Genomic DNA, 13965 nt, shown 5'->3' with positions numbered 1-13965 from the left:
AGCTACTTAGGAAAGTCTGCGAAATAAAATCACTGATCCTAATCCTATTGAAATGATTGTCAGTGATGCTACTGTTTTATATTATCATTCACAGCCCGTAAATGAGAAGAAATCAAATCCCCTGAGAACTTAAATGCTGTCTGATAGTTACTATTTTGAAAGCCAGCATTTGTTGCCAATTATCATATGGTGTTATCTTAGAAGCAGTGTCACCCATATATTTAGAAACTGTTGCAGCTGTTTGCAAATCTGGTAGTCATGTTTAATCAGCAGTGGTTTACAGACTAGAGTTTTGTTACATCTAATAGAAAAGCATGACTTTCTCTTTTCTCCTACCATAATTTGAAACTTGAGTCTCTCCCTAATCTTTCTTGTCCCCAAACCTTGCTAGAAGAAATTAAGAACTATACAACAGCAATAAATGTATTTCTTCCTCTCCCAAACCATTTGAAAAAAATAAGTAAATTCTGAAGTCTCAGAAATATAAAGGTTATCATCCTGTAGTTTCTTTGCATTATGGTTTGTACACAGAGATACTAGGGTCTCACTGTAGCAGTCAGTGAATAAAAAAATATTATGTCCAGCCCCTGTTCTCAGGACAGGGCTTTGCTGTCCAAGAAATCAAGTCTGTTGCAGGTCAGGATCCAGAAGCTAGAGCTACTTGAGCAATAAGGAAAAGAACTCTAAGAGCATGTCCTGAAGACAGTGAATCAGCCAACTGATGAACACTGCTGGAAAAATAATCCTCCTTTTGTCTTCCTCAGATAAAAATTGTACTAATCATTACCACAGGCGGGACTGTGCAGTGACAGAGCTGAAAATCTAAGGCAGTTAATGCCCTGTCAGGTAAGAAAATGTCACATCTGAGGTACTCTTAGGAAAAGGCAACCTTTATCATAACTGTAACTTCTATGACATTTTAAAGTATTTTAATACTACAATTGTATAATGAAGTTGTGCCCAAGACCCCCTCCTGAACAAAGTACAGTGTAAGACTACAGTCTTGATTAAGTTTGCTTTTGTTCCATCTCTTCTTAAAGAATCAACTTCCCTTTTAATTTGCCTTTGCATAACTTGAAGTACAGCGTTCAAATTAATCTTCAATGTGTAGAGGAGCAACAGGATTAAAAATTGGTCTCTCCTTCTTTGATTGTATCTTACCATAAGTGACTTCAAAGTCTTTTTTAGTACCATTCAAGCTTTCTAAATTTCCACCCTTTATATCATATCCTAATGCAGAGAGCTTTTTAATTCGGTACTGAACGATTTGTGTTGTCAACTCCAGCACCACTGGTGTCTCTCTTATCTGTGCTATAGAAATTCCTTCCTTCAGTAGTCCTTCAAGTCTTTCTTCCAAAACTGGAACAGAATAGTAGAGAAGGGCTGGGCATTTCAGCACTAGTTGTTTTAGTTCTTGATCACTGCACTTGAAGATGTTTTTGGAGAAAAGCATACTCTTCTGCATAGTGGTAGAATTAAGTTGAAAAATGAAGCCTTTAAGTTTGGACAGCAGCTGTAGGACTTCCTGGTCAGTGAAATCATTCTTTTGGAGAAATTCCAAGTTCTCCTGGATTGCAGTGGAAGTATTTAATAAAATAAATGGATTTTGGCTCAATAACTTTAGTATCCAGATCTTCATATTTGCTTCAGAACCCCCTAAATTTAAATAATTTCTTTGTAATGTCTCTATCACGTTTTTGTTCTTCTCAACAGGGTTATAGAAAATATTGGGTGCACTTGTCAAGAACCTGGTGATTATATTATTCTTAAGTCCTAGCTCTTGAAAAAACAGTATGTTTGCCTTCTGGTTCTGCTGATACTCAGTAGTAAAAAAAGACTCTGGAAATTGCTCTATTAATTTAACCAGCTGTTTTTCATTCTGGCATACTAATTGCCACAAAGCTCTTTGAGAGTTTATCTCTGCTGGGGTGTGGAGAATTGCCTCGGGGCAGCGTTCTATAATGTTGGCTACAGTGGTCTCATCTGCTCCCATTTCCTGTAAGATACCAGCAATTTCTTTAACATAGGCCACATCCTGGAGAAGGACCCATTCCTTCAGTCTGCGTATCTTTGTGATGTCAACTGACAAACTGTAGAGATTCTCAAGGGTTTTTTTATTTTCCTCTCTTGACTTGGTATCAGTTGTGTAACTGGAATGTATTAGGAAGCTTCTGTTTGCTACATCAGGCCATACTGATGAAAACTTCAGTCCTGGATTACAGCTCTGCGGTCTTGTCAACAGAAGAGTGAATGTGTCTTTTGCACCGTGAGCAACTCCTCTCAGCATTGTGGAAATCAGTTCTGTGGAGACACAACAGCTCTAAGAAAACACATTTAAGGAACAAGTTAATGGTCAGAATCATTGATGTTTAGACAGAACCAGTGTAAGAAATAGCTCTCCAAAGTGGTTTTTGTTATTAGTGCAAAATCCAGCTTTCACATGAAAGCAGGGGGAAGGACTGTTTTTGAAAGATTAATGTTCTGATGGATACGTCACTGGAACAGTAACATGGACGCAACAGACCTGATGTGGGGCAGTGCTCTGCCCATATCCATGCCTGCAGTCATACAACCTCCAAACTGTCAGCCATTTCTTGCAGCTAACATTGTGACTACATTACAGATCACTCACACTGTGTGAGGAAAATGATTCATGCAATTAATTTCATTTGACAGCAATCCCACTAAATTAACAAAAATGGCAGCTTAAATCTTTCTGAGTTCTTATGAGTGTATTTGCTTTAACTTCTCAAGCATTATTTGAAGTGTGAGTTGTTCTTTCATGTGTCAGAGACCCATCACGCAGTGCTGCTTCAGCAGCAGTTTGCAGCATAACTTCATTTTGAAATCATTCTTTATATAATTAAGGGAAGAAAAAAAATCATATGAACCTTTATGTAAGTGTTTTTCTCCAGCTGAGTGTGTTGAGTTTGAATAAGCACCTTGGTATTTTGAGGGAGGAAGCAAGTACACAGTAACATTTCCAGACCTTCACCTACTGCTTCCAGCATGTACTTTGCTACAGCTGCTGCTTGCACCAATGCCTTATTTCTGCCTCCAGGTCTCTTCTGTAGGCGGAATCCCTGTGGAATAGGTGTGTAGCTGTGCTGGAGTCCACAGGGCCAACCCCACACCTCACCTTTGCTCAAACTGGCTGCCCAGTTATCACCAATACCACATGCACTGTCACCTGCTCTGCAGGGGCAAAGGAGCCGCAGCAGTCAAAGATATCATCAAGTGTATCTTTAACTTCCTGGGGGGTGTTTTCATAACAGCCCTTTGGAAGTACCGACTGTGGAATGGGGAACTGCTGATCTCTGCAATTATCCTGCAAATAGCTGCTGCTGGTAACATGCTTAAAACTGCTCAAACTGAAAATAATAACGTTTGGACAGCTGCTTTCACCTCTTCCTAAGTATAGCATGCTTCAGAAAGTACCTAGATGAGCATTGTTAAATTACTTTTGGTTGGGCTTTTTTTGTTGATTTTTTTTTTGGGGGGGGGGGTCCTTTTTTTTTTAGGAGATAAAATACTGTTATGATCATGCAGTCCAATCTCCTACATAACAGACCAACATACCTATTCTACAGCTCTATGAGAGCCCTAGAATTTTCCTTGTAGCCCACTGTCTGAGAAAATACATGGTTTATTTAGAGAACTTTAGTGGTAGCTGCCAGGTAAGGTTAAATATTTTCCAGAGGTAAATCCTTTGTCTCAAGAGAGTGTACCTTTATTTTTAGATTGCTTTTTTCCTGCTTCTGAGATGGACTATTGTTATTATATCATAAACTAACAGCATATGATGTGATTTTCTATATGCACTCTTATTAACAGAAGCTGTTTATTGATAACTTGTTCTTTAGTGTTATTTCACACCTCTAAGGCAAAACCAATTACTTAATGCACTGCTTGTGTCAGAACCCCAAGGCTGATGGTTTTGTTAAAATTGTTTAGGATGTCAAATAATATTTCCAAAGTACAAACTCTCAAAATAACCATGACTTAATTTTACTTTAATGTGTAATCCTGCTGTTAAACAAAACTGCCTTGTGAGTAATGCAATCCCTTAAAATACTGTCATTTTTACTATTATAGAACTTTAAAAATATTCTGATATAGTAAATTGTGCTCTTCTAAAATCTGACATGGGGATGGTTGTTACATTCATGTAAAAGAAGCCTTACATTTTTTAAAAATGCCTGGGATCATAGTCAATTTTCCCCTGTTGTTAGTGAGGATCATCAGAAACACAGAATATTGTAAAAGAAAGGAGAAGTTTATTTGCCAAAACTCATTTGACAGGAGTAGTCAGGAGCCCTTGTAAAAAAGCCCTATGCAAAATACAACATGTGAAATAACATGAATGAATTTGAATGTGATGGTGTTCTATAGAAACCAAGAAGATCTGATTTATGACTTGATGGATTTCCAAGTCCATAGATGACAGTATTCACATTTCAGGTATGTAACTGCTTTCAAGAATTCAGAGTTCTCTCAAAGCTCTTGTTGGATCTAATGCATGTTCTAATGTGCAGGACCCCACTGTAACTTTTCACATACTTAGATTGCTGTGGGGATTGTAAAGCAATTGAGAGATTAAGGGAAAAAAACCCACCCAGCTCAGATAAGATGCTTGCTCTCGTTGCCAGCAGCACCCTCTCACCACCAAGTGTTAGAACAGCAATAAGGAAGTGAGCTAATGTCAAAGTTACCTTGCTAGCACACTTTCAGAGACCTGAATATACAGAGTAAAGGGGTGCTGTAAGTTTCATTATTTAATGAGACTTCTATGTAAATCTTCTATAGGAAATAGATACAAGGATCAATTAGTTGATTTATCCCTCATGTGAATTTCTGAATGTGCATTTTTCAAACATCACTTTTTGAAAATTAGCAAACCCAAACTTTTACTCATGCCTGGATTGTTCACAAAATCTTTCAGTAAAGAGGGCAACAGTATGACTGCTCACCACTACAATTCTCATAACAGGGAAACTACTTTACAGTAGGCTGTAAAGAATTAAATGAAACTACTGAATGCCTAGATTGAACTTTGAGTGAACCAAGAAGAGTAGGTATCTACCTAGAAGAGAGCAGTGTAGACAGGGTTTGAATGGTTTGTGAAGGAATCTGGGGTTGTGAGAGGTTGCAGTTTTCTAGATTAATGCATGTTCACACTTACGCACTTACAAAAATGAATCCCTGCTTTGCATCAGTGGTGGAAATTAGGTAAATTATTATAAAATATATGCTAGACCAACATAAAGCTTTCTAGAAAAAAATACAGAGGATCCTAGAGTAATCCAGCTTTAAAGGGACCTCAAGAGCTCAAAGCAGGGTCTGCAGGATCCAGGCTGCTTTGTCCAGTCAGGTCTTTAAAACCTCAATGGATGGAACCCATCGGCCTCTGTGGGTTACCTGTTCTACTGCTCAGCTTCCTCATGGGGACAAAGCTTTTTCTTACATCCAGGAAAGGAAAGACATTTGAAAAGTTCTTAAGGACGCGCCGCACTATTTCAACCGCTGGTCATTAAGTGGTGGTGCTTTCAGCACAGACAAAACAAGGGTCTCCAGCACAGCCTGCTCCCGCAGCCCGGCCACCTGGGCCCTCCCTTTCCCACCCTTTGGACTCCGCTTGGGGGCGGAGAGGCAGGAGGCGGATGTTCTCCTGCAGCCAGCACGGGAGAAGCGGCTGCAGGCCCATCCCGCCCCGAGTGCCGCTCCTGCCGCAGCCACAGGCGGCCGACACGGGGGCCCCGCGCCCTGGGGTCCCTCCCCCGCCGCGCATCCCCCGGAACAGCGCGGCTTCTCCCCCTGCACGCCGCCCGCCCCACCCTCAGCGCCGCGCCGGCGCTCGGAGCGAGACAAGCGGAACGCCAGCCGGCCCCTCCGCCCCCCGTGCCCCGCCGGAGAGCGGCCCGAGCCCCGCCGCCCCCGGCCGCGCTCACCGGCCTCGCCGCCGCCGCCGGGCCGCACCACCGCCGCCGCGCGGGGAGCGCCGGCACGTACCAGTGCCGGCAGGGGAGGGGCGCGGGCTGAGCCGCGGGGCAGGAGGACGTTCCGCAGCGGGACCCGGCCCGGGCTCGGCCGCTGCCCAACCGGCCGTGCCTCCGCCGCTTGCCGAGGCAGGCTTGGCCGGCACTAGGAGAGTGAAAGCCCGTTGGATTAAAACAGCTTGCAGAGAGAAGTAGTGGGGTGAATAGGGGAAAAAAAAAATGTTTTGATAATAATTTCTAAGTAACATAATAGCAAAGGACGGAAGATTTATAAGTCAGACTACTCGAGTTCCTTTGCTCTGACAGGAAGCAGATGATCCTTTTGATTCGGTAACACCGATATCGTGATGGGAGGCTTACACCAGTGTGTTTTCTTCATATGGCCACTGCCTTATTACATAATTAAATTCACATCTAGTCATTGGGCTTATATTGTTTTGCTGGTGGCTTTTCAGAAGTTCTTTGAGCTGTGATGGTGAGAACCATCTTCTTCTATTTTTTTTTTTTTTAGCCATATCTACTTATCTTTTTTCTTTGTCTCTGTGAACCCTTCTTTTATCATCTACAGTACACAACATCTTCAGTAGTCTCTATTGGTTCTGTGAAAAAGAGCTAATGAAGAAGAGAAATGCTATAGAAAGAAACTTTCTGCCCTAGGAACAGGGTTCAGGCTTGGTCTCTTAAATAACAGCTGTTCCTAGAACAGTTAACAAAGTCTGTGAATATAATGCATACAATAATGTTAAAAACATGCATCTAAAAAATAGCTTCTAATCTGTAACACAAAATGTACTGTACACTTGCTTTTTTATGGTTTTTTTTCACTTTATGCCTTCATGTTATCTTTTTTCCTTTCTGTCTTCTTCCCACTCTCTTCATTTTTGCAATCACAGTCTGGGCTAAATTAGCAATATTGTTTAAAAAAGTTATTCACATGAGAACACTGTAGAGAGGTTTACTTTTGTGAGTTCCTTGATTAACTGTCATTCTATTTTCTATTTCAACTAAGTTGGAGTGGCTCTTCCCTTGAGATCTGACATTTTAATTAATATAGTCTGCATCTATTATATATTAATATACCCTAATACAATATTAATTATACATTAATATGTTCTTTCTCTCACTTCTGAGTCAAGAACAAACTGTCTCACATAGAAGGCATGGCCAGATAGAGCCAAAGAATGTTTTGACATAATGATATGCTAATGATATACTGTAATTGTTATTCAGCCTGTAGCAACAAACAGCTTAGAGACTGATGGTTTTCATGGCTGCCATTTGTTTATGAAACCATAAAGTCTAGTGAGGAAGGGCTGTTTCCACCTCAGGTTTCCCAAGAAGGCAGACTGGTTGATGCTGGACTTTATTCAGGGCTATCTTCAGTGTGGCAGCCTTGTGGGGAGCTAGCAGGACACATAATGAGTATGAAAAGCAATTTAAATGTTTGAAATAAAAACTATGTTGTGAAGTGACTCTCCTTAAAAATAAGGAATCTACTTCTTCAGTGTGTTCAAAAATTATAGAATTCAAATGAGTTTGATGAACAGTGGTCATTAACTACTGAATTCCTTTTTGTTTTTTATTGATTTCAAAATTATTTGCCGAATATTTGGCATATAATGATAATAAAAAACCACCAGACAAATAAGGACGTACTTTGTATTAATTGAGAAAGTGATGTTTGACTTTACAATGACCCCACTACTCCAGCTCTGAGTTGCAGTAAGGGTATATGACAGAATCCCATATGTTCTTCTTGGATCACAATGATGAGCTGTGGAATATGATTTTCTACATACAACAAAGTGATAATTGAGAAACTCATCATAATTTATGCTGTTGTTAAAGTCAGTGCTCAAAAACTGTTCACTCTCCACATGCTACACCTTTTAAAAAGAAATTTTGTGTAAGACCAAGCAGAAAGGGATTCCAATCATGGCTGGGGTCTTGGCATACCTTGATTGTCAATGACAGATGGGGCCTCGTCTGCCAGGCAAGCTGTGACAGGACGAGAGGACAGAGCCTCAAGCTGCACAAGGGGAGGTTCAGGTTGGACATCAGGGGGCATTTTTTCACTAACAGTGTTATTGAACATTGGAATGAGCTGCCCAGGGAGGTGATGGAGTCACCATCCCTGGAGGTGTTCAAGAAACAACTGGACATGGCCCTCAGTGCCATGACCTATCTGAGATGGTGGTGGTCAGTTAAAAGTTGGCCTCGGAGGTCTTTTCCAATCTAAATGATTCTGTGATTCTATTACTGTGTTTATTAGGTCATTCAAAGTGAGGAAAGAAAAGCACGAAAAGCGTGTGTCTCTTCTTGTTGACTTTTACTTTCTGTGTATCTTAGCAGAAAAAAATATTTTAGGAGAAATAAAAATGACAGTTCTTAAAGAACTGTCTGGAATTCTCAAAGTTAAGAAAGGACTGTACTGCTGATTTGGGTCCTCTGCCTTTTACTTGAGACCTTTCTAATGAAACCACTTCTGCTGTTGCTATGCACTTGTCCGTGAAGCTGTAGATTTGAGCTGCAATCCACAGGTGGAGGTTTATTTTCAGATCTGCATCTAGAGCTGCCCTGTTAAGGCTCCAAAGGGTTGTACTGAGTCCTGTCAGTGCGATGCCTCCGTCGGCTGTTGGCCGTGCGCGGCGTAACCAAGGAGCAGGTCCCGGGAAACCCGCTGTGTTGGCAGCGCACAGACGGTGGTTAGAGCTCTGTAATTAACAGGCGTGAGAAATTCACCATTTAGTAATGACTTTACTAACGGTGCTCTAAGAGAGACCATTTTAACTCGTTCTGCTGCTTGAAAGCCTGTTTGGGTGCGGCAGCGCCGCACGGCCGAGCCGCTTTCTCTTGCCCGGGGGTGCCTTTTGACCGACACATCCCGACGCCACCGGGCAGCAACGAGCCCTCGGCCCGCGTCACAGAATCGTCAGGGTGGGAAGGGACCTCCGACACTCCGCGAGCCCAGCAGGCGCTCCCTACGCACACGCTTATATAAGCGCCCCGCCCGTTTCCCGCGGATGGGGCCGCGCGCGGCGGCACCGCCGGGCACGGCCCCGGGGGCGGGCGGGCGCGCGCGGGCCGCGATACATAACAGGCTCGGGGGCGCGCGCACGCCTGCGCCTCCCGGCGGAAGCGGCGCCGCCGAGAGCCGCCTCGCGGCCCCGTGCTCATCCGGGTCCCGCCGCGCCGCGCCGCGGGGGAGGTGGCGGAGAGCCGGACCCCGCCCCCCCGCCGCGGCCCGCCGGCCCCGCGCTGCCCAAGCGGGTGGGATTCCCGCCGGGGTCGCGGGTCCCCCGGCCGCCCCCTGCCCCGCCGCGGGTGCGCGGCCGCCCGGCCGGGCCTCCCTTCCCCCGCGCGCCGCCCGTAGCGAACACACCTCAGAAACGTGAGGGCCCGCGGTCACGTGGGAGCGGCGCCGGCCAATGGGCGGTGGGGGGCGGGGCGGAGTGGCCGGCGCAGCCCCGCGCAGTCACAGGGCGAGCGGCGAGGAGGCGGCAGCGGCACGGACGGCGCTTTCCGCGGGCAGGGCGCCGTCACCGCCCCGCAGTCACCGCCGGACCCAGCGCTCACACCTTTCGTCCCTGCTCTCCCCGGCGCGGGAGCTCCGCGGGGTGATGCGTCCCCGCCGGGCGGCCGCTCCCGCCGTGTCCGCCGGGTCCTAGAGCCGTCCCAGCGAGGCTCCTCGGGCCGCTCCGCCGCCCGTCCGTGCTCGCCCGGCGGCGCCGGGCCATGAACGGCCCCGCGGGCGGCGGCGGTGGTTCCCGCTGAGCGCCCGCACCCGGCATGGGGGTGAACGCCGTACACTGGTTCCGCAAGGGGCTGCGGCTCCACGACAACCCGGCGCTGCGGGAATGCATCCAGGGCGCCGACACGGTGCGCTGCGTCTACATCCTGGACCCCTGGTTCGCCGGCTCCTCCAACGTGGGCATCAACAGGTGGCGGTGAGTGCGGGGCGCTGCGGGGGCCCTAATCTCCGCGTTATGTATTCGGTCACGCTGCCTCCCCGCCATCCCCTCCCCTCCGCGCCCGATTGGGCCGCCGCCAGCGCCGGCTTCCCTCGGCCGCTCGCCCTCCCCGCGGGCCGGCGGTGTTACATATCCAGCCCAGCGCCGGCCCGGGCTGCGGCGCACGTGGGAGGGACGGGGAAGAAGGAACCGGGAAGCCCGTGGCAGAGTCCGGGGTGGTGGGCTGCGGCTTCCCGCTGAGGGGGGCGCTTGTTCTCGCTCTCGAGGGCGGCGGTTCAGTGCCCGAGCGCTAGAGCTCAGAGCGGGGTTGCTGCCGGGCGGAAAAGCCTGTGGGGAGCACCCCAGAGTAGGTTTGCACCATTTCAGGAACTCGGGGCAGCCGGGAACCCCAGGGCGACTCCGTCCAGGAGAAACTGAAGCTGCTCTCTTAGCTCAGAAGTACTGTTTCAGAGTAGCGTTCCTACACGGAAGGGTATCACAAAATATCATGAGTTGGAAGTGACCCACGAGGATCATGGAGTCCAACACCTGGCCCTGCATAGGACAGCCCCAAGAAACCCACCGCGTGCCTGAGAGCATTCTCTAAATGCTTCTTGAACTCGGGCTGGCTCGGTGTGCAGTGTCCCTTTCTGGAACGTGCAGATTTATTCCTGCACCATCAAGCCAGTTGTAATTCTCCTACCCGATATAAAAATGAACTTTACTGTGGTGCTGTGACTGACGCTTGCATGCTAAATGTGTACCATAAGGCAGAGGTTAACAGGACTTCCGTGCATGCTTGTCATGTGAGATTAGTTAAAAAATCACTAGGAATCTGAAAATTGTTACCCTTGTAAAATGGTTGATAATGCAGTAAAGTTTGTGTATTATCTGTCCCTCCAATGTCAGGAACTTGAAATGCTAGTGAACTTAGCCTGCCCAGACTACAATGCTGAGAAGTTGCCTAATTATGGAACAAGCACAGTGAAACTTATCTTAACACTACGTCATAGAAGAATGACAAAGTTTAGAAACTTCAGGTTTCAATTGTGTTTACTTGAAGGATTGTTCCTTTCAGATTTAATAATTTGTATCCTAGCTTATACTTTACCAACCAGGTAACTTACCTTTGGAGGTTTCTGATTTTCTATTTTTTTTTTCAGATTTCGAGAGGTTTTCCTTACAATCTTCTTGTTTTCAAGAGATAGAAATACTAAAGATGCTTTTTGTAAACTTTAACTCGATGGTTATTTCATTTTCACTGACCAAAATAACTTACAAATAACTGTTAGATACTTCCCTTATCTGAGATTCATGATGTACATTTATTTTATAAGAGACTTTTAAATCGCTTTTGTTTTGAAGGGATATGTTTTTTTTTATAACATTTTGACTTACTGAAGAGGCCTTAATTTTGTGGATGAAACATGAACAGCCACTGAAGTTTTAAAAGAATGTGGACAACTGGTACAAGTCTAAGTTACTTAAGAATACTTCATAGGTCTCTAATGTGCCCTGCAGTTGAAATGCTGAACAGTTTTTGGTTGTATTCTCTGAGCTAGTGAATGATAGACAAATGTGAACTTTGATTCTTGCAGAAGGAAATTAATGTCTTCAGTGCTATAGCCGTGGTTCTTGAATGTAATATGATCATTAGCTAATAGAGTCCTTGAGTACATCTGTGTGTGATGTATTGCTGGTTGGTTTACTTAAAAAGTGTTTTCAGTGTTTTAGAGGGCAGCTAGTCTTTCCACTGCATTTTGCATTTGAAGAAACATGTCTGGTTTTAGTTGCTGGTTAGAGGGACTGAATTTGGGGTAGATTACAACTCCCCTGTCCAAAGCACATCAAGCAATCTCCTGGTACTCAAATACCCTCGAGGCACATGCTGCACATGGATTTGAGTAGGAAATCTTGCTGCCTTCATAGCCTGGTTTTGTGAAATCATCAGGTTTTTTTTCAAGTTTAAAAGTACAATAGCTTTATAGAATAACTGGCTGCTAAAGCTGTATGTTTATTAAGGTTCTCCTCAGTCAGTTTTTATTTAAATGGACAGTTACTAGTTTGGTATGAATCCTCTTTAGGTTCCAGTGGTTTTAATGCAATGCTTTTAACCACTGCAGACACATACATTCCCAGTAAGTATACACAAGATCTATGATGCAATTTTTTAGTTTCCCAGTCTTATTTGGCACTTATAATTAATGAAAAAACATTTTCTTTTTCACTTGATGACTATGAGCAAAATCATTGCTTACATGCCTGTTGAGAGGGTGTTGTATTGAGAAACATTTTATTTGAGATTAGGAGCAGAAGCCCTTCAGCATTAGGAAGGTGAGACAAATTTAACCTCCTGGTGTGCATTTACAGTGGTCCTTTCTTAATTTGAGTTGATTGACACCAAGTGTGTGTTGTCCTAGTGCCCTGGGCAAAACTCTGCTCTGTCAAACTATGACTAATGCAATCTGCATGAGGAAAAATGGTGAAAGAATACAAGAAACCAGGAGGTTTAGTTTCTTGTTAGAATATTGTCATTGTCATTCTGCAGGGTCACCAGTTACGGTTTATATTAACAAATGTGTGTTAGATCTGGTAAATAGCAACCTTTAATACAAAGGTGCTTTCTAATTAACTTTTCTCTTTAAACAGTCATGTAACAATCAGGAACTAATATTTTTGTGTAATTGCACTATTGAGCAAGTCTAATTACTAAACAGTCACATGGTCTTACTGACCTCCTTTCTCCTGGCATTCAGCCTACCTGTTCTAAATTCGTGAATGCTACGTAACAAATGCCAGGACCTCCCTCAGCTCATTTCTTTTTTTTCTGGGTCTGTTCAGTTTCTTCTTACTGTTCCTTTTTTTTTCAAGCTGTCAAATAAATCAAGATGTGCTTTCATTGAAACATGCTTTTTCTATGGGATGAGTTCATAGTGTTGTTCACAGATCAACACTTGAGAGAGAGAAGTTACTTGGTGCAGTAAAAGGTGATGTAGAAATGGTGGAAGGAGATGCCAAATCACACTAAGGCTCTCTTAAAATTTTGTCAGTTGCCCTTAAATGTTAGGCACCAGAATTAGCTTGCATCTAATTGTGTCAACAAAGCAGGCAAAGAATGTAACTTGCATACTCCAACAAGTAACCATTACCTACTTCTGAAAAAATGTGTTCCTATGTGCTCACAGACTTTTCCATATTAAGGAGAATGGGATTTCATGCTTAACAACATCACCTAGGGGAGAGCTGCATTTAGCCCTGGTTTTAGTGCAGAGTGACAGTTGATCACAATACCTGAAAAGAAATGCAAACATTTTTAGTTGCTGCATAAGGATTTACTTTAGGTAATAATTTACCTCTTCTGTTTTGTCTTTTTAGGGTATATATGTCTGTCTTTGATATGCTAGTTAAAACACTTTTTTAACCATTCCTAAAGAGAACAGATTTTACTTTTAAAATAGGAGTAATTGAATTTGCTTTGTATATCTCTTAGATTTTTTTGAGAATATTGATGTGTTCAACATCCTTCAGTTAGCTGCTGCTATTACAGATAGTGGTATTGACTTCAAAGAGAGGTGATTTTTTTTTCCACACTCAAATTTCAAGCAAATAAAAAAACCTGAGGAAAAAAAAAAAAAGTTTCCTTTCCAGGACAATCACTGCAATTCATGGAAATGGGAACTTGTTTTAAAAATAATACTTAGACATCTTTCTGTAGTATCTATTAAATTTTGCTATTCTGTGCATCTGGTTTTGAAAATATACTTACAGTTTCAGCTTACATAGTTATGATTTGTCCAATAGAGATGTGTTTGTTGGATGGGGGATTGATGGGAAAAGTTTGTCGATAGAATTAATCTATGAGTGATTTGAATTTCATATGTATAATTCAGGCAGACAAAATTTGTATATTATATTTCATTAATTTTTGGTGACATGCTTAATATATAAAAAGGAATGCACAGAAATATTTATGACTTCCCTGATGAAAACATCTCTTTAAGTTTGTTTTTATTGTGAAG

The 13965-nt window shown here is 43.7% G+C and overlaps 2 protein-coding genes across 3 annotated transcripts in view; one reads left to right on the top strand and one right to left on the bottom strand.

Annotated features, from left to right (window-relative positions):
- Nucleotides 1-216: 216 nt before the first annotated feature.
- Nucleotides 217-9063, bottom strand: MTERF2 (mitochondrial transcription termination factor 2). The gene is made up of 4 exons (XM_053977488.1): nt 7867-9063; nt 6829-6895; nt 5949-6141; nt 217-2301 (listed from the first exon to the last, which is right to left on the bottom strand). The coding sequence occupies exons 1-4, from the start codon at nt 8172-8174 to the stop codon at nt 1094-1096; spliced, it is 1776 nt and encodes a 591-aa protein (XP_053833463.1). The 5' UTR covers nt 8175-9063; the 3' UTR covers nt 217-1093.
- A 282-nt stretch (nt 9064-9345) lies between these two features.
- CRY1 (cryptochrome circadian regulator 1) overlaps nt 9346-13965 on the top strand; it is a 39878-nt gene continuing 35258 nt past the window's right edge. The window contains exon 1 of one of the 2 annotated variants that reach the window (XM_053979096.1): nt 9346-9943. In XM_053979096.1, coding sequence (XP_053835071.1) covers nt 9786-9943 — 158 coding nt within the window. In that variant the 5' untranslated portion in view covers nt 9346-9785. The remainder of the gene's footprint in view (nt 9944-13965) is intronic. The other variant, XM_053979095.1, reaches the window with a different exon arrangement.

Source organism: Vidua macroura, chromosome 5 (assembly GCF_024509145.1).
Source record: "Vidua macroura isolate BioBank_ID:100142 chromosome 5, ASM2450914v1, whole genome shotgun sequence".
Lineage (NCBI taxonomy): Eukaryota > Metazoa > Chordata > Aves > Passeriformes > Viduidae > Vidua > Vidua macroura.
The sequence above is the reverse complement of the archived record's forward strand: the minus strand, read 5'-3'. Positions and strand labels throughout refer to the sequence as shown.

Coding starts and splice junctions, on each gene's coding strand:
- MTERF2 (XM_053977488.1), bottom strand. CDS start 8,174: ATGGCACTGAGGGCCATGTCCAGTTGTTTCTTGAACACCTCCAGGGAT. Junction 6,142..6,828: donor GGAAAAAAGATAACATGAAG/GCATAAAGTGAA, acceptor TCACTCTCCTAG/TGCCGGCCAAGCCTGCCTCG. Junction 2,302..5,948: donor CGGCGGCGGCGGCGAGGCCG/GTGAGCGCGGCC, acceptor GTGTCTCCACAG/AACTGATTTCCACAATGCTG.